This window comes from Bombina bombina, chromosome 12 (genome assembly GCF_027579735.1).
Source record: "Bombina bombina isolate aBomBom1 chromosome 12, aBomBom1.pri, whole genome shotgun sequence".
In the NCBI taxonomy this organism is placed as follows: domain Eukaryota; kingdom Metazoa; phylum Chordata; class Amphibia; order Anura; family Bombinatoridae; genus Bombina; species Bombina bombina.
In genome coordinates, this window is record NC_069510.1 from 47,170,183 (window position 1) to 47,198,013 (window position 27,831).

Here is a 27,831-nt window from a genome sequence, read left to right on the forward strand (position 1 = left end):
ATAATACCCAAATGTTGAAACACTTGAAAGTGATGCAGTATAGCTGTAAAAAGCTGACTAGAAAATATCACCTGAACATCTCTATGTAAAAAAGGAAGATATTTTACCTCAAAAGTTCCTCAGTAGCCACATCCCATTGTAATGGACTTCTAAGCAACAAATCAGTATGTCTGTCCTGGGACAGCGGAAGGAGCGAGCTTTCGTGCACACTCATCTTATTTCCCTATTCAGTGTAAGGAAGTTTACTATGAAATCTCATGAGATCACAGTAAAAGAGTTCATGACCTCAGCACTGCTGATGCTGATTGGCTGCTGTTCATTTCTTCATTTTTTTTTATTATTTTTTTAGCTGCAGCTGAGCAACAGCTGAGTATAACTTTTTACACAGAACTTACTCTGCTGAGCTGAGGAGATTGTGAGGTAAAACATCCTCCTTTTTTTACATACAGATGCTCAGGTGATATTTTCCTGTCGGCTTTTTACAGTTATACTGCATCAGTTTCAAGTGATTTAGCATATGAGTATTATGTCCCTTTAAAAGTAAAATACTGTGTGGAACATCTATATAAAGAAAAAAAAATATCATTCCTGTACTAAAACTTTGTTTATACTTTTGTTTTTGCCAAAATGATCCATGCATGACCATCTTTCAGTACATGTATTTGGCTTATACATAGGGTGGCCATATTGCCGCTTTAAAACAGGATACTTATGAAAAATACATATGTCAGGGCTGTTAAAAGAAATGTTTCCAATAATTTTCTATTTTAAGAACCCTGACATATGTATTTTTCATATGTGTCCTGTTTTAAAGCGGCAATATGGCCACCCTAATTATACATAACATTTGCAATCACAGCCTTTTTGTATTGATCAAATTGGGGACATTAAACATTATTCCTTTTTTGTTTTGACCTATGTTGCCTTACAAAGGCTTTAAAACATAGAGACACATCCAGACTAGGACTTTTTGCGAGCAAACTAAAACTTTTCATATATATACAAAAATAGTCATTATAAATATATCTTCATTATCCTTCAGGCTGGTTCATTTTAAAAGACTGATGCTTTCATCGGCTACAGCGAATACGGGAAAGATTGAGGTTGTGAACCTGGTATGGTGAGTGTACAAAATAACGCAAGAGTCAGGGTCGTAAAATATTAACTCTCCGCCATCAAAATCCACCAAAACGCCAATGTTTTTGGGGGATCTTAATAGTTCCACTGGGTAATGCTGAGAATCATGGGAGAAACGAAAGTCTTTATCATATCGAGAGAAGACCCAAGATTCTGGGTTGTATCCGAGCCTGGCATCATTGCCTGAACCCTTACGAGCCAGTGATTTATAAGCCACTCCCAGTTTATAGGCACTACTTTTCTCCACATCGATCTTCCAGGCATGAATACCAGATTGAAATGACTGTGTGGCCAAACAGTTGGGCCAGTGGTTAAACCTCTCCGGTTCATCTGTATAGATCTTGCACTTTTTCTGGAGAAATGTCAGTATGTTGTCTTCTGATAAAACCAGCAATGGGCTGAGGGTCTTTTCATCAAATGAGAGGTTTTCACAAGCTTAAAAAAAATAAAATAAATTAAGTTAGCATTGTGCTCTTATCTATTTCTAATGTTGTTTATTACAGTATTTCTTAACCTGACACCCTGTGGGTCACTTAAAATATTTTGCGGTTCCCCTGATAAGTGTGCTGTGAGTATGTGTACAAGTAGGGATGGACGAATGTGTTTATATTCGAATTCGAATGTTAGAACGAATGTTATTGTAGAAATTCGATTTACATAATAGAATGTTGATAAGAACAAATATTCTTAAAAATTCTATTATCGAATGTCATTTACAGTTTTCAAATGTCACTTTCGAATTCAAATGTCACATTTGAATTTGAATATTACATTTATAAAACACAATTGTAGACTAGAAATAATATTTCAAATTCGAATGTCACATTCGAATTTGAATATTACATTTATAAAACACAGTATTAGACTAGAAATACTATTTCAAATTCAAATATCACATTCGAATTTGAATGTCACATTCAAATTTGAATATTACATTTATAAAACACAGTATTAGACTAGAAATACTATTTTGAATGTGACATTCGAATTCGAATGTAGCATTCTAATTCGAATATTACATTTATTAAACACAGTTGTAAACTAGAAATACTATTTCGAATTTGAATGTGGCATTCAAATGTAGCATTCAAATTCGAATATAACATTTATTAAACACACTTGTAGACTAGAAATACTATTTCAAATTCGAATATTACATTTATAAAACATAGGCCTAGATTTGGAGTTCGGCGGTAAAAGGGCTGTTAACGCTCCGCGGGCTTTTTTCTGGCCGCACCATAAATTTAACTCTGGTATCGAGAGTTAAAACAAATGCTGCGTTAGGCTCCAAAAAAGGAGCGTAGAGCATTTTTACCGCAAAAGCAACTCTCGATACCAGAGTTGCTTACGGACGCGGCCGGCCTCAAAAACGTGCTCGTGCACGATTCTCCCATAGGAAACAATGGGACTGTTTGAGCTGAAAAAAAAACCTAACACCTGCAAAAAAGCAGCGTTCAGCTCCTAACGCAGCCCCATTGATTCCTATGGGGAAACACTTCCTACGTCTGCACCTAACACCCTAACATGTACCCCGAGTCTAAACACCCCTAATCTTACACTTATTAACCCCTAATCTGCCGCCCCCGCTATCGCTGACCCCTGCATATTTTTTTTAACCCCTAATCTGCCGCTCCGTAAAACGCCGCCACCTACGTTATCCCTATGTACCCCTAATCTGCTGCCCTAACATCGCCGACCCCTATGTTATATTTATTAACCCCTAATCTGCCCCCCACAACGTCGCCGACACCTACCTACACTTATTAACCCCTAATCTGCCGAGCGGACCTGAGCGCTACTATAATAAAGTTATTAACCCCTAATCCGCCTCACTAACCCTATCATAAATAGTATTTACCCCTAATCTGCCCTCCCTAACATCGCCGACACCTACCTTCAATTATTAACCCCTAAACTTCCGATCGGAGCTCACCGCTATTCTAATAAATGTATTAACCCCTAAAGCTAAGTCTAACCCTAACACTAAGACCCCCCTAAATTAAATATAATTTACATCTAACGAAATTAATTAACTCTTATTAAATAAATTATTCCTATTTAAAGCTAAATACTTACCTGTAAAATAAATCCTAATATAGCTACAATATAAATTATAATTATATTATAGCTATTTTAGGATTAATATTTATTTTACAGGCAACTTTGTAATTATTTTAACCAGGTACAATAGCTATTAAATAGTTAAGAACTATTTAATAGTTACCTAGTTAAAATAATAACAAATTTACCTGTAAAATAAATCCTAACCTAAGTTATAATTAAACCTAACACTACCCTATCAATAAAATAATTAAATAAACTACCTACAATTACCTACAATTAACCTAACACTACACTATCAATAAATAAATTAAACACAATTGCTACAAATAAATACAATTAAATAAACTAGCTAAAGTACAAAAAATAAAAAAGAACTAAGTTACAGAAAATAAAAAAATATTTACAAACATAAGAAAAATATTATAACAATTTTAAACTAATTACACCTACTCTAAGCCCCCTAATAAAATAACAAAGCCCCCCAAAATAAAAAATTCCCTACCCTATTCTAAATTAAAAAGGTTACAAGCTCTTTTACCTTACCAGCCCTGAACAGGGCCCTTTGCGGGGCATGCCCCAAGAATTTCAGCTCTTTTGCCTGTAAAAGAATAAATACAATACCCCCCCCCCCAACATTACAACCTACCACCCACATACCCCTAATCTAACCCAAACCCCCCTTAAATAAACCTAACACTAAGCCCCTGAAGATCTTCCTACCTTGTCTTCACCATCCAGGTATCACCGATCCGTCCTGGCTCCAAGATCTTCATCCAACCCAAGCGGGGGTTGGCGATCCATAATCCGGTCCAGAAGAGGCTCCAAAGTCTTCCTCCTATCCGGCAAGAAGAGGACATCCGGACCGGCAAACATCTTCTCCAAGCGGCATCTTCGATCTTCTTCCATCCGGTGCGGAGCGGGTCCATCTTGAAGCAGGCGACGCGGATCCATCCTCTTCTTCCGATGTCTCCCGACTAATGACGGTTCCTTTAAGGGACGTCATCCAAGATGGCGTCCCTCGAATTCCGATTGGCTGATAGGATTCTATCAGCCAATCGGAATTAAGGTAGGAATTTTCTGATTGGCTGATGGAATCAGCCAATCAGAATCAAGTTCAATCTGATTGGCCGATCCCATCAGCCAATCAGATTGAGCTCGCATTCTATTGGCTGATCGGAACAGCCAATAGAATGCGAGCTCAATCTGATTGGCTGATTGGATCAGCCAATCGGATTGAACTTGATTCTGATTGGCTGATTCCATCAGCCAATCAGAAAATTCCTACCTTAATTCCGATTGGCTGATAGAATCCTATCAGCCAATCGGAATTCGAGGGACGCCATCTTGGATGACGTCCCTTAAAGGAACCGTCATTAGTCAGGAGACATCGGAAGAAGAGGATGGATCCGCGTCGCCTGCTTCAAGATGGACCCGCTCCGCACCGGATGGAAGAAGATCGAAGATGCCGCTTGGAGAAGATGTTTGCCGGTCCGGATGTCCTCTTCTTGCCGGATAGGAGGAAGACTTTGGAGCCTCTTCTGGACCGGATTATGGATCGCCAACCCTGCTTGGGTTGGATGAAGATCTTGGAGCCAGGACGGATCGGTGATACCTGGATGGTGAAGACAAGGTAGGAAGATCTTCAGGGGCTTAGTGTTAGGTTTATTTAAGGGGGGTTTGGGTTAGATTAGGGGTATGTGGGTGGTGGGTTGTAATGTTGGGGGGGGGGGGTATTGTATTTATTCTTTTACAGGCAAAAGAGCTGAAATTCTTGGGGCATGCCCCGCAAAGGGCCCTGTTCAGGGCTGGTAAGGTAAAAGAGCTTGTAACCTTTTTAATTTAGAATAGGGTAGGGAATTTTTTATTTTGGGGGGCTTTGTTATTTTATTAGGGGGCTTAGAGTAGGTGTAATTAGTTTAAAATTGTTGTAATATTTTTCTTATGTTTGTAAATATTTTTTTATTTTCTGTAACTTAGTTCTTTTTTATTTTTTGTACTTTAGCTAGTTTATTTAATTGTATTTATTTGTAGCAATTGTGTTTAATTTATTTATTGATAGTGTAGTGTTAGGTTAATTGTAGGTAATTGTAGGTAGTTTATTTAATTATTTTATTGATAGGGTAGTGTTAGGTTTAATTATAACTTAGGTTAGGATTTATTTTACAGGTAAATTTGTTATTATTTTAACTAGGTAACTATTAAATAGTTCTTAACTATTTAATAGCTATTGTACCTGGTTAAAATAATTACAAGTTGCCTGTAAAATAAATATTAATCCTAAAATAGCTATAATATAATTATAATTTATATTGTAGCTATATTAGGATTTATTTTACAGGTAAGTATTTAGCTTTAAATATGAATAATTTATTTAATAAGAGTTAATTAATTTCGTTAGATAAAAATTATATTTAACTTAGGGGGGTGTTAGTGTTAGGGTTAGACTTAGCTTTAGGGGTTAATCCATTTATTAGAATAGCGGTGAGCTCCGATCGGAAGTTTAGGGGTTAATAATTGAAGGTAGGTGTCGGCGATGTTAGGGAGGGCAGATTAGGGGTTAATACTATTTATGATAGGGTTAGTGAGGCGGATTAGGGGTTAATAACTTTATTATAGTAGCGCTCAGGTCCGCTCGGCAGATTAGGGGTTAATAAGTGTAGGCAGGTGTCGGCGACGTTGAGGGGGGCAGATTAGGGGTTAATAAATATAATATAGGGGTCGGCGGTGTTAGGGGCAGCAGATTAGGGGTACATAGGGATAACGTAGGTGGCGGCGATTTGCGGTCGGAAGATTAGGGGTTAATTATTGTAAGTAGCTGGCGGCGACGTTGTGGGGGGCAGGTTAGGGGTGAATAAATATAATACAGGGGTCGGCGGGGTTAGGGGCAGCAGATTAGGGGTACATAAGTATAACGTAGGTGGCGGGTCGGCAGATTAGGGGTTAAAAATTTTAATCGAGTGGCGGCGGTGTGGGGGGAGCTCGGTTTAGGGGTACATAGGTAGTTTATGGGTGTTAGTGTACTTTAGGGTACAGTAGTTAAGAGCTTTATAAACCGGCGTTAGCCAGAAAGCTCTTAACTCCTGCTATTTTCAGGCGGCTGGAATCTTGTCGTTAGAGCTCTAACGCTCACTGCAGAAACGACTCTAAATACCAGCGTTAGAAAGATCCCATTGAAAAGATAGGCTACGCAAATGGTGTAGGGGGATCTGCGGTATGGAAAAGTCGCGGCTGAAAAGTGAGCGTTAGACCCTTTAATCACTGACTCCAAATACCAGCGGGCGCCCAAAACCAGCGTTAGGAGCCTCTAACGCTGGTTTTGACGGCTACCGCCGAACTCTAAATCTAGGCCATAGTATTAGACTAGAAATACTATTTTGAATTCAAATGTTTTATTCAAATTCGAATATTACATTTATTAAACAAAGTTGTAAACTAATTCGAATTTGAATGTCATTTGAATATTACATTTATAAAACACAGTATTAGACTAGAAATACTATTTCGAATTCGACCTTATGGCGAGGAAGCCACCTAGGGCTGGTGCCAAGGATGGTTGCACTTTTTTTTTTACATATATATATATGTATGTATACAACGCCAGGGGCACTCCAGTCAGGGGCCCGGTGGGCCAGAGCTCCGATGAGGTGCTGGCACCTGTTTTTGGGCCTCTATGGGGCAACAAGGAAAAGTTTGAAGTGCTAATTTTGCAAGAAAACAAGTAAGTTGTTTGCTTTCTTTTACACATTCAGTTTCTTGTTTTTTATGTTTACTTTGATTTAACATATTTGTTTTTACCAAAGAAGCACGGTTAAATATCCCTTTAAAGTCAAAATTGAAATTCTAATAAATTAAAGCAGTACAAACTTACAACATGTTTGTTTATTTTGCTTAATTTTTCTGTGAAATACCTTTGAAACTTATTCTGATTTCACTCTCCCCCCCCCCCCCAGAGAGGCTGGAGCACCTCGATCATACTTAAAGGGACATTAGCTATCTACAAAGAGCAGCGCAACTAAATGCTAAATCACAGGAAAAAATAGCCTATCAACAAACAAAATAATTGATAAAAATAGTTAGTAAAATGTTAATGGGCACTATTAGCCTATTCTCAACCAATATAAAATACAAATAATAAAAAAATAAAAATATAAAATACTTAAAAAGGATATTACTGAGCATAAAAAATACAGTCAAAATATAAGTCCCAGTGTCATAACCTGAAATACATTTAATCTATTATGTTATATATACATATAAATGTCACCGTTATAGTGTAGGTGGATTTCCAAAGTCCCAGTGGAATTGCTCTCAGGATCAAATAGGATAAGTCTTATGGGACCCAGATAACGGTTCCATTCACTTTAATAGTGAAATCCCACTTGTGAGTGTTCTTTCTGAATCGTTCCAGTGCTGCTGATCACAAGATCCCGAATGTGGTTGGATCTTTTCAAAACAGAACTGGAAAAGAAAGAGGAACAAGTGCATCCGGGATTCACTGTATCAATCTTTACTTAGATAATAAAGATTGATACAGTGAATCGCGGATGCGCTTGTTCCTCTTTCTTTTGCTATTAAAGGGACATTAAACACTAAATAAATCACTGCTTGAATTATGTATTCAGAGCAAAGATTAGCCTGAGAATAATGTGTACATATATTTTTAAAATTATATTAGTTTTTAACCCCCCCAATCCGACGTATTTATAAGTTGTGTGGTACTTTGGCTATCGTACCGCACCACGTATATATACATTGTTGCTTCAGGATGCTCCTGCACTCTTGGCTGTTAAAGGGACAGTCAAGCCAAAATTTTTTTTTCATGATTCAAATCGGCCATGTAATTTTAAACAACTTTCCAATTTACTTTTATCCCCAATTTTACTTTGTTCTCTTGGTATTCTTAGTTGAAAGCTAAACCTAGGAGGTTCATATGCTAATTTCTTAGACCTTGAAGGCTGCCTCTAATCTAAATGCATTTTGACAGTGTTTCACCACTAGAGGGCATTAGTTCATGTGTTTCATATAGATAACATTGACTCATGCACGTGAATTTATTGTGGAGTGAGCACTGATTGGCTAAAATGCAAGTCTGTCAAAAGAACTGAAATAAGGGGGCAGTCTGCAGAGGCTTGGATACAAGGTAATTACAGAGATAAAATGTGTATTATTATAACTGTGTTGATTATGCAAAACTGGGGAATGGGTAATTAAGGGATTATCTATCTTTTAAAACAACAAAAATTCTGGTGTTGACTGTCCCTTTAAGTTACAGCCGAGATCTAGAGCTCCTGAAGCATCCGGCATCTGCCATATATGGAGCCGGAGCGCAATTGGTGCTCCGCCTCCATATGACGGCAGATGCCTGATCGTTACAGATGTCTGTAACGATCTTCTGCTGGAGCCGGCGGTAGGTGTGGGGGCGGTAGGTGGGTAGGTGTCCAGGCAGGGGAGGCAAGAGGGAGGGGCCCTATGCTATGGAAAAAAAGGGACAGGGAGGGATGGGGCAGTGGGGGACCCTAAACTAAAGATGGCGGGTTTGATGGAGGTCGGGGGACACTATGCTACAGAAAAGCAATTAGAAAAAAATATTTTTTTAAAAAATAATTTTTAAACGGTTTTCAGGTACTGGCAGACTGCTGCCAGTACCTAAGATAGCAGCAGTAGTTGGGGCAGGGGAGATTTAGAGAGCTGTTTGGGGGGGATCAGGAATGTGGGGGGGTAAGGCGGATTCTATACTGCAGAAAATCTAAAAAATATATATATATTTTATAAAAAAATAAAGCCTTACATTTTCATACTTGCAGACTATCTGCCAGAACCTAAAATGGGGGTGACCGGGGGGGGGGGGGGTTGGGGGGGTGAGAGAGGGATTATGGGGTTGGGAAGTGTCAAATGGCAGGATAATCTCTACACTAAAGCTAAAATAAACCTTTAAAGCTACCTAATTAACTCCTTCACTGTTGGGAATAATAGAAGTGTGGTGTGCAGCTGCTATTAGTGGCCTTCTAATTACCAAAAAGCAATGGCAAAGCCATATCTGTCTATTTCTGAACAAAGGGGATCCCAGATAAACTTTTACAAACATTTTTGCCATGATTGCACAAGCACCATGTAAATAATTTCTGTGAGAAACCCAAAGTTTGTGAAAAAAGTACCAATTTTTTTTATTTGGCGGTGAATTGGTGGCATGAAATATACCAAAATGGGCCTAGATCAATACCTTGGGTTGTCTACTTAAAAATATATATATAGATTTGATAGGTAAATAAAAAAAAACAAGGCTCTATTTCTGTTATATGGAGTTATAACAAAAATGCTAAACATTTTCTGGTCTTTTAAGCAAGTTTTTGTCTGGAAGTCCCGGTAGTGAAAGGGTTAAATATTGAACAAAATAAGGGTTAAGTTAATGTCTATAAAGCAGTGTTGAGGCCAATTAAGAATGGTTATAAATGGCTTACTAGAGTGTGCAACCAATGACTGTGCGGAATATAGCTGTGTCTGCACTTTCATATCTAACGAATTGGAAAACACACAATAGTCAGAATCAAATTACAGGAAAGGTGAACAAAATAAATAATGAAAGTATACTGCAAAGTTGTTTTACTACATATAATTAAACAATGTATATTAATATCTTGAATTGTTTAATGACCCTTTAAGTATATCTGTACCTAATTTGCCACAGCAAAGCAGACCAGGAACACCAATCCCACCAGGTATTTCAAGGTGTGTATTCCTGAACTGCTCTTGATTTGCAAAACTATGCAAAATAACAGTGTGAAGTGATTTTAAAACAAACACATGAAAAAATGAATGCTAAATTAGCAGATCCAGGTGTACATTGTGTTGTCAAACTGATAGTGTTTATGTGATTCTAAAACATTTATAATGATAGTTGTGAAGAACTGATGCAGAAGTCTAGGCTATCAGTGGTTTTATTTTAAAGGGGCTCAAAAATAATTTTAATTAAAGGGACATTGTACTGGAAAAATGTGATAGTTGAATTAATTTGAACATGCTATTTTTGCACTACACATCTTGGAATTGCAAAGGGTAAAAGGGTTATACACATGGAAAAAGTCCAGTTTGAAAGCTGCAAAACATTGCTAGTCCCAGGCAGGAAATAGCCTGTGAGCCAATCAACAACCTCAGTCACGCAACCCTGTCAATCACCGTCTGTATTCATCTTGGTAGCTGTAATGTTTAGAGACTTTGTGTGTTTAATCCCTTTAAGGGGGTATGACATGTATAATAAATCAGAGCATGACTTTTTTCCCACTTCAATGTCCCTTTAAAATTTACATTTTGAGTTTAATGTCTCTTTAAAATGAAACCACTGACATATTAGACTTCTGCAAATTCTTTACACATATAATGGTAATGACATTTTAGTAGCCCATCATCCTGGCTAACACACGACTCTATGCCCATCTGCCCGCCAGGGGCGGTGCCTAGTACCAACCTGTTGTGCAGCACAGCACAGATGAAGCCCACAATCGGTTCAGTAATGGACTATGTGCGCAATTTATGTTAAAGTTTAACTTGTCTGACTCCTGAGGCTTCAGAATTCCTTCTGCTTTCTCAGTCCTAAAAGGGAGAGAAATGTGAAGTTGAATCATGGCACTGGCAGCACAGAAATGCAAATGATTTATTTTTGTACTGACTGTTAGTCTCAAATATTTTTATTTTTTTAATTAGTAAGAAATTACTATCACAACATGCCATATAGTCTATTTTGTAGAAAATTTTATGTAAAAGGGACATAAAACCCAATTTTTTTTCTTTCATGATTCAGATAGAGAATACAATTTTAAACAGCATTCCAATTTACTTCTATTGTTTAATTTGCTTCATTCTGCAGTTATCCTTTAGTGAAGAAATAGCAATGTGCAGGGGTGAGCCAATCACATGAGGCATCTATGTGCAGCCACCAATCAGCAGCTACTGAGCCGATTTAGCTTTTCAACAAAGAATATGAAGAGAATGAAGCAAATCAGATAATATAAGAAAATTGGAAAGTTGTTTCATATTTCCTGCTCCTTCAAAATCATGAAAATTGGTGTTTTGTTTAAAAAGCCATTTGAGAGAGAATAAAAAAGAGAACTGTCAAAAGCTTTGTTTGATTTCTGGGTACAAAACAGGTCATTGCCAAAGGCCTTTTTTTTGTACAGCCATGACATATAGTATTATAATCATTATAATCAGAATTAAATATCTATAATATACACAATGGGTGCTTTTATCAGTATTAGTATCACCTATTAGTATTGGTGTGTATTTGTAATGCATAAAACATATAAAGTAAAACTACCAACCTCTCATCCATTTCATTCCCAGAATTCTGAAAAGAAACAAAATCCATTAGTGGAACTTCACATAACTGTAGCCCAGAGATTCACAACATTTTTTCATTTGTGTTTTAAAAACCCTTGGTCTATTTTTCTATTTAATTTTACATGCTTGATTTGTTTTTTTTTTATTCACCCATGACACCCCAAAGACACTTGATTTAACTGAAGAACATAAAAAATAAAATGTACTCAGCTAAAAACTGTATACAGTATATACAGTATATATATATATATATGTGTGTGTGTGTTACTTAAAGGGACAGTAAAATCATAATTAGACATTTATGATTTAGACAGAACATCCAATTTTAAACAACTTTCCAATTTACTTCTATTATTTTGCTTTCTTCTCTTATTATCCTTTGCTGAAAGGTTTATCTAGGTAAGCTCACAAGCAGCAAATAACCTAGGTTCTAGCTGCTGATTGGTGGCTGCATATATCTACAGATTGTCATTGGCTCACCCATGTGTTCCGTTAGAAACCAGTAGTGCATTGCTGCTCCTTCAACAAATGATACCAAGAGAATGAAGCAAGTTTGATAATAGAAGTAAACTGGAAATTTGTTTAAAATTGTCTGTTCTACCTAAATCAGGAAATAAAAATGTTGGGTTTCATGTCCCTTTAAACACTACAAAAAAAACCCATTCATTTAAGACTATTCCTAAGTTTGCAACCCGTGACTTCTGCCATATAACCTGCAACCTCATGCTAAAATCTGACTCTATAAAATTATTTTAGGGACCTTGCAGTACTGACGAGACTTCTTAGATAATCTCTCCAGAGCAGAAAGCTTTTGATAATCAGGTTATTAGTAATTACTTGGTCACTGCAACATCTTACACTATGATTGGTTAGCTCAGAGCATCACCTAATTTACATCTGTTCCTAATTGGAACCTGAACTCAACCAGGGCTTTACAGAGGTGTGTACCCATGAACTGCTCTTGAATTGCAAAACCTTGTAAACTTTAATAATAAAATGATTGTGTTAAATTATCATATCTATATTTATTGCAATGCAATGTTTAATTGCTGATATATGCTACACGTTTAAAGGGACAGTCTACTCCAGAATTGTTATTGTTTAAAAGGGTAGCTAATCCCTTTATTACCCATTCCCCGGTGTTACATAACAAACACAGTTATATTAATCTACTTTTTACCTCTGTGGGGATTACCTTGTATCTAAGCCTCTGCAGACTACCCCCTTATTTCAGTTCTTTTGACAGACTTGCATTTTAGCCAATCATTGCTGTCTCTTAAGTAACTCCACGGGAGTGAGCACAATGTCATCTATGTGGCAAACATGAACTAGCCCTGTCTTGCTGTAAAAACTGTCAAATTGTACTGAGATAAGAGACAGACTTCAAGGGCTTAGAAATTAGCATCTTAGCCCACCTAGGTTTAGCTTTCAAAAAAGAATACCAAGAGAACAAAGCAAATTGGATGATACAGGTAAATAGGAAAGTTGTTTAAAATTGCATGCCCTATCTGAATCATGAAAGTTTAATTTGGACTAGACTGTCCCTTTAATGTCCCTTTAATCTTACCTATGTGTAATACTTGGATCACACAAGCATATTTAAAATAAATATTTCTGGCAAATGTTAAATATTGTGAGAATGAGAAAGAAGCCTACATAGAGTCTGTTGGGGAAGATAATTAAACATTGTATAGAGAAAATAAATGCTAAATAAACACATTTGGATGTGTTTAGATCACATTGTTGGTTATGTTACCAAAGATATTGGATTCTATAGTGAACAAAATGTCTACTCACGATGAGACTGAGGTCATCCAAGTTGGTCAACATATCCACTAGATAGGTCCTAATACCAGAGAGTTTGTGTGCAGAATCTGTCCAGTGGGCTCGTTGGGTAAGTATGCCCTGCTGTGCACGCTCCTCCTCGGCATGCACCTCTTCCAGTAGCCGCTGCTCCTCCTCATCACAGACTTGTCTAATAAAATTCAGCCTTTGGATGACCAGCTCTCTCGTGGCTCTGGCTGTGCTCTGTCAAATGGGAAAAATTGAGATATATATATAAGAAAACAAGCATGCCCCGTGCTCTGCATTTTGTAGCGATGTCTCACAGACAATACTTTTCCAAACCATAAACAAGGCGCTGTTCTCCTCATGCGTGCCTTCATTTGGGTAAACTTTTGGTATTGACCCACTAGTTTTGAATAGGATCTCTCAAAAGTTCATTTTTAATGATTAGCACTGGTGGTACTCTTCAGTACATAAACTACTTTTACAGGCTGTATTTTTATTGGGTTGTATGCACAATAAACGTTATTACTCTTGTATTGAAAGCTATTAAAAGATGCATTCTATCTGTCTGTCTGTCTATCCATCCTCTCTATATCTGTCTGTCTCTCTCTGCCTATCCATCCTGTCTCTATATCTCTGTCTAGCTGTCTGTCTTTCCATCGTACCTCTTTTTCTGTCTATCAATCCTGTCTCTCTCTCTCTGTGTCACGCCGCGCCGCTCTAGCCGTTGCTAGGGGCACGGTGTCTCCTTTCCTGCTTGTTGTCAGGGGCTGAGTCGGGTCTGGATGCGTGTGGCTTCATCGTCGCACGCTCCTCTCTCACTGATGCCGGTCCGGACGTCTGTGGCGCAAATCCTGCACCTATGTAAGCATATTCAAATGATCTATCACTGCCCAAGTATAGGTGTTACTTTGTGTACTCCTGGGAGTGATAGATCGTTTTTCTTATTGCCTTGCTGTGTTTTGAACCCCTGAATTGCTGGATCAATACGCTGCTGCTGAACCCTGCCTGTCTGACTACTCTACCTGTTTAACCCCTAAATTGCTGGACTGATATATTGCTGCTGAACCCTGCCTGTCTGACTACTCTACCTGTTTAACCCTTAAATTGCTGGACTGATATAGTGTTACTGAACCCTGCCTGTCTGACTACTCTGCTTATTAACCCCTGTTATTCTGGATTGCCTCTCTGTTGCCGAACCCTGCCTGCCTGACCATTCCAGTGGTCTGCCGTTGGACTGCTTTACCGTTGCCAAACCCTGCCTGACCATTCTAGTGGTTTGCCCTTGGACTGCTTTACCGTTGCCAAACCCTGCCTGCCTGACCATTCTAGTGGTTTGCCCTTGGACTGCTTTTCCATTGCCAAACCCTGCCTGCCTGACCATTCTAGTGGTTTGTCTTTGGACTGCTTTATTGTTGCCGATTCCTGCCTGTCTGACCATTCCAGTGATTTGCCTTGCCCTGTTCTGCTGTTGCCATTGGGGACTGTCCTGCCTGTGGTGAGTGCCGCCTTCCTCATCTTACTAACTTTCTCTGCTCTGGGATATTCCCTATCATTCCGGCTCAATGCCGGGATAACAAGACTACTGGCCGAGTTCGGTCTGACAGAGGAGTATCCCACGAGCGTTACTCTCTGGTTATCTATATGTCTGTTTATCTACTACATCTGTGGGTCAAGTGGTCCAACATAGGTTGCTTGATGATTTTTATTTCTTTTAATTAAAGTGCCAGTAAACCTAAAAAATAATGTTATATAATTCTGCACATAGTGCAGAATTATATAACATAACATTAGTGCTAGTTTTTTTATTACATAATATATCCGGCAGGAGCGAGCTGCATTGAATGTAATGGCGCGGTCGGGCCGGGCTGTGACTAGACAGCTGGCCCGATGCGCTCTGAGGGAAAACCAGACCCGCTCAGTAGAGCACAGAGGACGGGTCTGGAAAACCCTCTTCTTTTTATAAAAAATACTGGATATATTATGTAATAAAAAACTAGCACTAATATAATGTTATATAATTCTGCACTATGTGCAGAATTATATAACATTATTTTTTAGGTTTACTGGCCCTTTAACTCTATATATTGGTATTACAAAACCACAATTTTTTAAATTTTATTTTACTTGGTTTAACCATGACGACCATCTTTGTGTCATGGTGCACAACAAACTTTGGTTATACAGATATTTACGGAAACCTCAATAACTCAGCTCAGGATGGTCTTAGCTCCTTAGAACAAAAACTGATGTCTACATTACAATTGCAAGGTACATGTACAAATATAGACATTTTGCACATTCTTGTTCCATAGATCTAGGACTTAAAGGGACAGTACACTGCAAAATTGTTTTTATATTAATGTATTTTCAATGACTTGTTATACCAGCTGCAGAGTATAAAATGTATGAGAATTTGCATTTTCAAGTTTATTTGTGTATGTGAAGTAGCTGGTTTTGTGCTCTTAAACTACAGCCTATTACAATGGGTTGAGCGTCAGGTAATATCAGATCTCATTATGTTATCACTTTGTGTACACACACTTGCTTCCTTATCTTATATTTGTCTAGAAAACCAAAGCTCAATACTTAGAGAGAACAATAGAAACTTATCATGTTATTACTTGACTATCCTGCACCCCCACTGGGAGTGTCATTTCTTCTGCTGGCTGTGTTTACTTAGGCTAATCAATAGCTGAGACTCCAGTATCAAAACTTTCAGTATAGGTTGGGAAACAACAAGCTAAATCAGCTATTTCAAAGGCCAAAATAAGGGTAAAGGAGCTACTTGTAAACAATTTAATACAATCCAACAGGTAAAAATGGATCATTGGGAACAATTTAAATGGGAGAAAAAATTGGGGTGAACTGTCCCTTTAAGTCCTAATGTAATGTTTGAGAACACTAAAAGTTCCACTTTTAGGGTCAATTTATAATGGGAACGTCTTATTTTTTTTTCAAGAGCTACCTAGGTATGTATAGTGTGCATACAGAACATTTCAGGTTTGAAACTTCTCTTATATTTTTTTATGGAGGCGAGAAAGTGCAATTTTTTTATTTAAATTTCTCCTTACTATCGGGTTTATTATCTCTGGTGGGGGACAAGATAGGAACCTGACATTATCACACATATAAGTAAATATTGAGGTTACAGAACAGAGCTAGTAGACATCTGTGAAAAATTCTAATTTATTCATACATTTTGAGAAATGAACAGATGTAATATAAGCAAAACAAATGATCAGTATTTTTATGTAATAATGAAGGATGAATCCTATGGAGGTGCGCACAGCTGATGAACAAGACCCAGCTTAAATAACAATCTCAGGGAAAGCGAAGTTCCTGGAACAGCCAGCAACCAATATGATACGGCAGCACTCTTGGAGAGGAATAGTTGTAAAAGTCTGTAGAAGCAGAAAAAAGAGAGGCGCCTTATGGGACAGTATCGTAGTACAGTGGTAAGGGCAGGAGACAGCACACACAACGAGTCAGAATACTCACAAAAATGATGGCATAAACGTATGCCTCACTAGACAGGACGGGACCTTAGTCGCCCGCCAGACGGACCAATGGAAAGATAGATCCGGAACTCCAGGGTCCAATCCGCAGCTACAGGAGGTAGAATCGTCAGAGGAACGAGTAGCCCGTGATAGGACCAATTGCTGTTAGCTCTTAGTATGAGTGGCGGGTAACCGGACCAACCAAAAAACGGTATACACAAGAGCGGGAATATCGTAAAAGCTAATTTATTAAAATCACTGTTAAAACATATAGTTTATATGAAATGACAACAGCAACGCGTTTCTCGACCTTCTGGTCGTTTCATCAGGCTGATATTACATTTGATATCCCAACTCTATTTAACATAAAAGTTACCCAATCACAGACCGGTCTGTGTCCACACCCTTCATGGGGCCAATCATAGATTGTGATTGACAACTGCAGTGACAATTGCACCTGCTCAGTAATGAATATGTGATGATGAATGTGGAAACATTGCCGACTGTAATATGCGAACATACATAACAAATAAAACATTTTAAAAATTACTCAAAAAATTAATAAAATATATAGGGCATATAAAGCATAAAATCAAAGTACACAGTCACAAACAGTTCATATATATTTTGTAAGATTGAATAAGGTGCCTATATTGGTATATATGACTATAAAATAAGTTCTAACATCATAGGTTAAAACTAAAACCCTGAGAACTGGTCACAAGCGGGGTTGTGTCTGCACTTCTCACATTGACAGTCAGAAATCTAAAGTGACAATGAGGGAGGAGGATCTACTGGAAAATATATATCATAATAAACAACATTTATAATAAATATAATATACAGAGGCAGCACCAACTATATAAGGCACAATTATGTGCTTATAATATAGATAGGTGCCTAAAATAAAGCCTCTAGCAAGAAATCATAAGTAATATACTGTGGTGGTTTAATATACCTAGTGACTATATGCTTAGAATGGAAATTCCACAGCCAAACGGCATGATTAAATTGAGTTTGTAGCAATAGATATTTAGAGATTATACAAGGCTACACATATTGGAGGGGGGACATATATTCTGACAGAGAAATGTCAATGAATATCTGAAAGTGGATAATCTTATATCTGAATTTAGAACCTATAAATCAAAAACTGACAGAGCAATCTATCAGACTAATAAGAATCACAAGATTAGTGTATATAGGACCATTGAATCAGAGATAAAAACCAGTCTAGAGGACCAAGCTCAGACAGAGGGACACCAGGATCAGACCTTTAGGAAAAGGCCGCCAGATCGACACACAAATTAAGACCATCTGGATGCATGCTTTTCAGCAAATGGATCCAAAAGGTCTCCCTCTGTCTGAGTCTGAAAAAACGATTGTATAAATGGGATTTGGGAACAAATTCAATGGGAACCACAGAATAGCAGTTAAGGTCTCCCTTATGTACATCATTACAATGTCTTGAAACACTATGGAGTCTGAAGTTTTTCTTCATATTCCGATAGTGTTCAGACTATCTAGTACTAAGATGTCTACAGGTACGCCCTACATATTGGGCCCCACAAACACAAGTGAGTAGATAGACCACATAAGTAGAAGCGCAAGAGGCATGACCAATAATAGTATAGGACTTTTTTGTGACATTAGACCGAAAGGTTTTCTGCTGATCATCAATAAAGTGCACATCTTGCAGCGGGCTCGTCTACATTTGAATGACCCATGTCGCAAGTTACTACTGTTGGTGCCAGGATATGATTGTCTATGTTTAACGATCTTACTTGGAGCCAACATTGTTTTGAGGGTTGGAGCCCTTCTATATACTATTTTGGGTTTATCATCTAAAGTTTTTTTCAAAATCGGATCTTTAAGTAAAATTCTCCAATGTCTGGTGACAATCTCTTTGATTAAATTGTGGTTGTGGTTAAATTGAGTGATGAACAGAGGATCTCTATGAAAATTACTATTATTCATAGGTTCCGGTTGTGCATTAGAACCAGTGAAGTATTTGTCCCTATCATCATTTTTAGCTCTCAGAAAGCCATTTTCAATAATAGTATTAGGGTAGTGTTTTTCCCTGAAACTTTCTTTAAGGATAAGACTCTGAGATTCATAGTCGGCCATGGAACTACAGTTGCGGCGTACCCTTTTAAACTGGCCATAAGGAACGTTTAGTTTCCAAGGATGGTAATGGCAACTCTTGAAGTCAAGATAGCTATTACAATCAACTGCTTTAAAAAAGGTAGTGCTAGTCACTTTATCCTCTGTAAAGCTGAGATTTAAATCTAGATACACTATTGATTGTCTTTCTATGGAGCTTGTGAACACCAAACCTCTATTATTAGAGTTTAAATGTTCCAGAAATGATTCAGCGGTAGATGGTTCACCTCTCCAAATAAAGATGAGGTCATCTATATATCTGCCATAGTATACCAGGTTCGCCCCATAGGCTGAATCATAGATGTAGCATTGTTCAAAGGAACCCATAAACAGGTTCGCATAACTAGGGGCGGACCTGGTACCCATGGCAGTGCCTTTAGTTTGGATATAGAATTCATCCTGGAAAACAAAATAATTGTGTCTCAGGATGAAGTCAATGAGATCTAAAAGAAACTCTCTTTGGGTCTGTGGTAGATAGATGTCTAGTTCTAAATATTCAGATACTGCCCATAGGCCTAGGTCATGAGGGATGTTGGAATACAGGGCCTGAACATCGCAGGTCACCCAAATCATATCAGATGTAATACAAAATGATTCCAATTTTTTGAGGAGATCGGCTGAATCACGGATATAGGATTCTAATCCTAAGACATACTTCTGCAAGAAGTAGTCCACGTATGATGACACATTATCAGTCAAATTGCCAATCCCTGCTATTATCGGTCGTCCAGGTGGCCTGATTAGGTTCGGTAGGAACCAAGTAGTCTTTCTCTTTCTTCAAAAGTATGCCTTTGTCGAAAGCTGATGCTATAATTCCTTTTAGTATAGATTTAAACTCCATAGTCGGGTCTGAGCTCAATTTCATATAATAAGCGGTGTCATGTAAAATTTTCCTTGCTTCCGATAAATAATCGGCTAGATCCTGAAGGACCACTCCGCCGCCCTTATCGGCCTGTCTTATTACCAGAGATTTATTGTTTTTTAGATTATTCAATGCTCGTTTCTCGTTAGGAAATAGATTATCCTTATTTAGAATCTTTTTTGGTATTCTCTCAAAGTCATCACTCACTAGTTGTTTAAAAATCTCAATATGTGCATTATTACTGAGCTGTGGCATGAAACTAGACTTGTTTTTGAAGGATGTATGTATAAAACCATCACATAAGTGGTCTATCAAAGCATATGTGGGGATTACTTCATGTCTAAGTCTATCATCCATGGAGTTTGTAAGAATCGGCCTCATCATATCATTTTTTTTAAAAAAAATTTCAGCAAAGTATTTTTGCATAGATAACTTCTGCGTAAATTGATTTAAATCAACAAAAAGTGAGAAGGTGTTATGTTTATTAGTGGGACAATATGATAGGCCTTTACCCAGAACCCGTATCTCATCATTTGTCAGATTGTGTGAGGACAAATTATAGATACCTTTTTTCAAGGTCTGTAATCGTGCCTCTTTGATGGCTGTGCCTCTTCCTCTGTGCCCTCGTTTCCGTGAGGTCTTTTGCCTTTTTGGGGGGCAGTGAGGGAAATCACAAGTTCTAGGTAACTGGAAATTGTTTTTTGTTTCCACGCTGGTGGTCTGGGGCCTGATTCTAAAAAATTAGATGAGTTATTTGTAGATGGTCCTGCCTGATTGGTGTCATCATAATTAGGGCCTGGGTTAGAGTTAGAATGGCGAATTGTTTCAACCCTATATTGGTCATTACTTGCGCTTGTTTGTGGTCTATTGTTAGGGAACCGGCGGCCATTTTCATTATTGGCCGTTGGTCTATCATGAGTAAAATGGCCATTGGAAGAGGATACTTCCCTGTAAGACCCTGTATCATGATTCCTAGGGACACGGCCTCTAGATTTATCAAAATTGTTAGAGGAATGGTGTTCCACATTTTGGGCATGATGATAATTTCTAGGGCCATTTGACCCAAAATTCCTTTTTTATGTCATTATGTTTATGATTGACACCACCACACAAGTTCAAGCTACATGTTTGATGAGAAGCTGTGAGATTTCCTCACTCTATTGGAAATGTTGTGGGAGTATCCAGTGGATGCGTCTGGTGGCAGTAGCCAACTCGGCAGGTATCAGTTTTTTGAGAACATTAATATTAATATTATTTCCATTACTGCATGTTCTTCAAACTCTTACAATGCAGATGTAAAGAAGCACCTGATCGTACGTAAGTTTGTGCTAAGATTTCTACGTTGATATTCGCTTCTCAGCATTTTGAAGCTCGATTCCTCTCAGAGTACACTGAATGTCAGAGGGACGTGAAGGGAGTATCACTTATTGAATACAATGATTTCCCTAACAGGGGTCTATTTCATAGGTTCTCTGTTATCGGTCATTCATCTCCTACCTCCCTTTTCAGATCGACGATATACTCTCAATTTACCATTACCTCTACTAATAACTGATTCAGTACTGGTTTGGCTATCTGCTATATGTGGATGGGTGTCTTTTTGGTAAGTATGTTTTTTATTACTTAAGACACCCCAGCTATGTTTTGGCACTTTATGTATTTATATAAAGTTCTAAATATATGTATTGTACTTATATTTGCCATGAGTCAGGTTCATGTATTTCCTTGTGCAGATTGTCAGTTTCATATTTGGGGAAAATAAACATATTAAGGAATATTAAACATATTAAGGAATATTTTTTCTTACCTGGGGTTTTAGCCTTTTTCTGACTGACTACATTTTTCTTGCAAATTGCGGGCAGTACTAGGCCCATGGGTGCGCCATATGCTAGACTTTATTGCGTCATTCTTGGCACGAGATTGTTTTTGGCGCGAAAGTACGTCCGTTGACGCAAGTTCGTAATTTCCAGCTTTGTAGTTGACGCTGAGTCTTTACACATGGTTGCGTCGTTAGTTTTTTTTGTTTTTTTTGTTTTTGATGCCAAAAAATGTTTCAGTTACGATGTGCGTCATACTTGGCGCCTAATTTTTTGCCTCTTGCCTTTTTCTATGTCAGAGGGCTATGCTGTTTGCATTTTTTCCCATTCCTGAAACTGTCATATAAGGAAATTCATAATTTTGCTTTATATGTTGTTTTTTCTTTTACATTTTGCAAGATGTCTCAATCTGATCCTGCCTCAGAAGTATCCGTTGGAAATTTGCTGCCTGACATCGGTTTTACCAAAACTAAGTGCATTTGTTGTAAGATTGTGGAAATTATATCTCTGAATGTCATTTGTAATAGTTGTCATGATAAACTTTTACATGCAGATAATGTGTCCATCAGTAATAGTACATTGCCGGTTGCAGTTTCTTCAACTTCTAATGTACATGATATACCTATGAATTTTAAAGAATTTGTTACTGATTCTATTCAGAAGACTTTGTCTGCATTTCCGCCTTCTAATAAATGTAAGAGGTCTTTTAAAACTTCTCATAAAGTTGATGAAATTTCAAATGACCGACAACATAATGATTTATCCTCCTCTGATGAGGATCTATCTGATTCAGAAGATCCTTCCTCAGATATTGACACTGACAAATCTACTTATTTGTTTAAAATAGAGTATATTCGTTCTCTGTTAAAAGAAGTGTTAATTACTTTGGATATTGAGGAAGCTAGTCCTCTTGACATTAAGACTAGTAAACGTTTAAATGCTGTTTTTAAACCTCCTGTGGTTACTCCAGAGGTTTTTCCTATTCCTGATGCTATTTCTGATATGATTTCTAAGGAATGGAATAAGCCAGGTACTCCTTTTATTCCTTCTTCAAGGTTTAAAAAATTGTATCCTTTACCAGCAATTTCTATAGAGTTTTGGGAAAAGATCCCCAAAGTTGATGGGGCTATTTCTACTCTTGCTAAATGTACCACTATTCCTATGGAAGATAGTACTTCTTTTAAGGATCCTTTAGATAGGAAACTTGAATCCTATCTAAGGAAAGCCTATTTATATTCAGGTCATCTTCTCAAGCCTGCAATTTCTTTGGATTATGTTGTGGCTGCATCAACCTTTTGGTTGGAGAATTTAGCGCAACAAGAATTGGATTCTGACAGATCTAGCATTGTTCGCTTACTGCAACATGCTAATCATTTTATTTGTGATGCCATTTTTTATATTATCAAAATTCATGTTAGATCCATGTCTTTAGCTATTTTAGCTAGAAGAGCTTTATGGCTTAAATCTTGGAATGCTGATATGACATCTAAGTCTAGATTATTATCTCTTTCTTTCCAAGGTAATAATTTATTTGGTTCTCAGTTGGATTCTATTATTTCAACTGTTACTGGAGGAAAGGGGGTTTTTCTGCCTCAGGATAAAAAACCTAAGGGCAAATCTAAGGCTTCTAACCGTTTTCGTTCCTTTCGTCAAAATAAGGAACAAAAATCTAATCCTTCCCCCAAGGAATCTGCTTCCAATTGGAAGCCTTCCTCAAATTAGAATAAATCCAAGCCTTTTAAAAAATCAAAGTCAGCCCCTAAGGCCGCATGAAGGTGCGGCCCTCATTCCAGCTCAGCTGGTAGGGGGCAGATTAAGGTTTTTCAAGGATATTTGGATAAATTCTGTCCAAAATCAATGGATTCAGAGCATTGTCTCTCAATGGTATCGAATAGGATTCAGAGTAAGACCTCCTGTGAGAAGATTTTTTTCTCTCACATATCCCAGCAAATCCAGTAAAAGCTCAGGCTTTCCTGAAGTGTGTTTCAGACCTGGAGTCTTCAGGGGTAATCATGCTGGTTCCTTTTCAGGAACAAGGTCTGGGGTTTTATTCAAATCTATTCATTGTCCCAAAGAAGGAAAATTCATTCAGACCAGTTCTGGATCTGCAAATTTTGAATCGTTATGTAAGAGTACCAACTTTCAAGATGGTGACTATAAGGACTATTCTGCCTTTTGTTCAGCAAGGACATTATATGTCTACAATAGACTTGCAGGATGCATACCTTCATATTCCGATTAATCCAGAACATTATCAGTTCCTGAGATTCTCTTTTCTAGACAAATATTACCAATTTGTTGCTCTTCCATTTGGCCTAGCAACAGCTCCAAGAATCTTTTCAAAGGTTCTAGGTGCCCTACTCTCTGTAATCAGAGAGCAGGGTATTGCAGTGTTTCCTTATTTGGACGATATCTTGGTACTAGCTCAGTCTTTACGTTCTGCAGAATCTCACACAAATCAACTAGTGTTGTTTCTTCAAAAACGTGGTTGGAGAATCAATTTACCAAAGAGTTTCTTGATTCCTCAGACAAGGATCACCTTTTTAGGCTTCCAGATAGATTCAGTGTCCATGACTCTGTCTCTGACAAGAGACGTTTGAAATTGGTTGCAGCCTGCCGGCACCTTCAGTCTCAGTCATTCCCTTCAGTGGCTATGTGCATGGAAGTTTTAGGCCTCATGACTGCAGCCTCGGACGCGATTCCTTTTGCTCGTTTTCACATGAGACCTCTCCAGCTTTGTATGCTGAATCAATGGTGCAGGGATTATACAAATATATCACAGTTAATATCCTTAAATCCCAATGTTCGACACTCTCTGACGTGGTGGTTAAATCACCAGCGTTTAGTTCAAGGGGCTTCCTTTGTTCGGCCAACTTGGACTGTGATCACTACAGACGCAAGTCTTTCAGGTTGGGGAGCTGTTTGGGGATCTCTGACAGCACAAGGGGTTTGGAAATCTCAAGAGGCGAGATTACCAATCAATATTTTAGAACTCCATGCAATTCTCAGAGCTCTTCAGTTTTGGCCTCTGTTGAAGAGAGAACCGTTCATTTGCTTTCAGACAGACAATATCACAACTGTGGCATATGTCAATCATCAGGGTGGGACTCACAGTCCTCAAGCTATGAAAGAATTATCTTGGATACTTGCTTGGGCGGAATCCAGCTCCTGTCTAATCTCTGCGGTGCATATCCCAGGTGTAGTCAATTGGGAGGCGGATTATGTAAGCCGTCAGACTTTACATCCAGGGGAGTGGTCTCTCCATCCAGATGTGTTTTCTCAGATTGTTCAGTTGTGGGGTCTTCCAGAGATAGATCTCATGGCCTCTCATCTAAACAAGAAACTTCCCAGATACCTGTCCAGGTCCAGGGATGTTCAGGCGGAAGCAGTGGATGCGCTGACACTTCCTTGGTGTTATCATCCTGCTTACATTTTTCCACCTCTAGTTCTTCTTCCAAGAGTGATCTCCAAAATCATCATGGAACAATCGTTTGTGTTGCTGGTGGCTCCAGCATGGCCCCACAGGTTTTGGTATGCGGATCTTATTCGGATGTCCAGTTGCTAACCTTGGCCACTTCCGTTAAGTCCGGACCTACTGTCTGAAGCTCCGTCTTTCCATCAGGATCTCAAATCATTAAATTTGAAGGTATGGAAATTGAACGCTTAGTGCTAAGTCATATAGGTTTCTCTGACTCAGTGATTAATACTATGTTACAAGCTTGTAAATCTGTTTCTAGAAAGATTTATTATCGAGTTTGGAAGGCTTACATTTTATGGTGTTCTTCTCATAAATTCTCTTGGCATTCTTTTATAATTCCTAGAATTTTACAGTTTCTTCAGGATGGTTTGGATAGGGGTTTGTCTGCAAGTTCTTTGAAGGGAGAAATCTCTGCTCTTTCTGTTTTATTTCACAGAAAGATTGCTATACTTCCTGATATACACTGTTTTGTACAGGCTTTAGTTCGTATTAAGCCTGTCATTAAATCAATTTCTCCTCCTTGGAGTCTTAATTTGGTTTTGAAGACGTTACAGGCTCCTCCATTTGAGCCTATGCACTCTTTGGACATTAAAGTGAAGGTAAAGTTTTGTTATCCACCTATCGTATTTATGATCCTGTTACTAACTTAAATCCAGTCGCTAGGTTTGTTTTTAATAAATAATGATTTATTTAGGTATTTTTCTAACTATATTTGTCTTACTGTTCCCTGCATATTCTCCTCCCATCCACCATTTCCTGGTTTATCATACTATGACGTATAGAGCGGTCCCACCCGCTCTATACGTGTCTACTGAGCTCGTGCACATCGAGCATGGGATAACCACGCATGCGCATAATTTTTTCACAGCGATCTTTGCGCATGCGTTAATCGTGGTTTTTGCCGCCTGAGTTCCTATACTATGCCCACAAAATACAGTTTATACTCTGCATGCGCAAAACATGGACGCGCGCGCCTGGCAAATGCGAAGTTGAAGATCTTACGCATGCGCATCTACAGCCATCCGATAATGACGTAAATTGACGGCCGCCTAACGGCCAGAGAATCAATTGGATGGCTGAACAATGTGATCGTTGTTTATAAAAAAAAAATATTTCACGGGTTGAATTTCGGATAGCCGAATACATAACAATAATATAAGATATCTCAGGTAATATAAAGATTGTGAAATATTGATGAATGAAAGTTATATTTATTTTGCTTGATATATGTAATTATTTATAATAAAGCGTTTCACTTTACCTTCACTTTAAAGTGTCAGTAAACATTAAAAATAATGTTATATAATTCTGCACATAGTGCAGAATTATATAACATTATATTAGCGCAATCTTTATAAAACAAAATTTCCCCTCTGAATTTTTAAAAAAACCTGCTGTTTTACAGACCCGCTCTCTGTGATCTGCTGAGCGGGTCTGTTTTTTTCAAACAGCGCATCGGGCCAGCTGTATAGTCACAGCCCGGCCTGACCGCGCCATAGCACTAAGTGCAGCTCGCTCCAACTCTGTCAGACAGCAGGAGCGAGCTGCACTTAGTGCTATGGCGCTGTCGGGCCGGGCTGTGACTATACAGCTGGCCCGATGCGCTGTTTGAAAAAAACAGACCCGCTCAGCAGATCACAGAGAGCGGGTCTATAAAACAGCAGTTTTTTAAAAAAAATTCAAAGGGGAGATTTTGTTTTATAAAGATTGCGCTAATATAATGTTATATAATTCTGCACTATGTGCAGAATTATATAACATTATTTTTAAAGTTTACTGTCCCTTTAAACTACTTTCTTGGAAAGTGTTGTTCCTTTTGGCCATCTCTTCTGCTAGAAAAGTTTCTGAGCTATCTGCTCTTTCTTGTGAGTCTCCTTTTCTGATTTTTCATCAGGATAAGGCGGTTTGCGGACTTCATTTAAATTTTTACCTAAGGTTGTGAATTCTAACAACATTAGTAGAGAAATTGTTGTCCCTTCCTTGTGTCCTAATCCTAAGAATTCTTTGGAAATATCCTTACATTCTTTGGATGTGGTGAGAGCTTTGAAATATTATGTTGAAGCTACTAAAGATTTCAGGAAGACTTCTAGTGTATTTGTTATATTTTCTGGTCCTAGGAAAGGTAAGAAGGCCTCTGCTATTTCCTTGGCTTCTTGGTTAAAGCTTTTGATTCTTCAAGCTTATTTGGAGTCGGGTCAGGCCCCGCCTCAGAGAATTACAGCTCATTCTACTAAATCAGTCTCCACTTCGTGGGCTTTTAAGAATGAAGCTTCAGTTGATCCGATTTGCAAAGCGGCAACTTGGTCCTCTTTGCATACATTTACTAAATTCTACCGTTTTTTATGTATTTGCTTCTTCAGAAGCAGTTTTTGGTAGAAAAGTTCTTCAGGCAGCTGTTTCAGTTTGATTCTTCTGCTGATGTTTTAAGTTTTTCTTTTCATTATGAGAATAACTTATATTTTGGGTTGTGGATTATTTTTTCAGCGGAAAATGGCTGTTGTATATTTTTATCCCTCCCTCTCTAGTGACTCTTGCGTGGAGTTCCACATCTTGGGTATTGATATCCCATACGTCACTAGCTCATGGACTCTTGCCAATTACATGAAAGAAAACATAATTTATGTAAGAACTTACCTGATAAATTCATTTCTTTCATATTGGCAAGAGTCCATGAGGCCCACCCTTTTT

General features: G+C 38.1%; 1 protein-coding gene across 1 annotated transcript in view; it reads right to left on the bottom strand.

Moving 5' to 3' along the window:
• Positions 1 to 783: 783 nt before the first annotated feature.
• BSPRY (B-box and SPRY domain containing) overlaps positions 784 to 27,831 on the bottom strand; it is a 48,568-nt gene continuing 21,520 nt past the window's right edge. Inside the window, exons 3-6 of the mRNA XM_053696047.1 lie at positions 13,333 to 13,563; positions 11,517 to 11,542; positions 10,664 to 10,788; positions 784 to 1,572 (exon numbers count right to left, since the gene is read on the bottom strand). Of these exons, the coding sequence (XP_053552022.1) occupies positions 1,049 to 1,572; positions 10,664 to 10,788; positions 11,517 to 11,542; positions 13,333 to 13,563 (906 nt within the window). The 3' untranslated portion in view covers positions 784 to 1,048. The remainder of the gene's footprint in view (positions 1,573 to 10,663; positions 10,789 to 11,516; positions 11,543 to 13,332; positions 13,564 to 27,831) is intronic.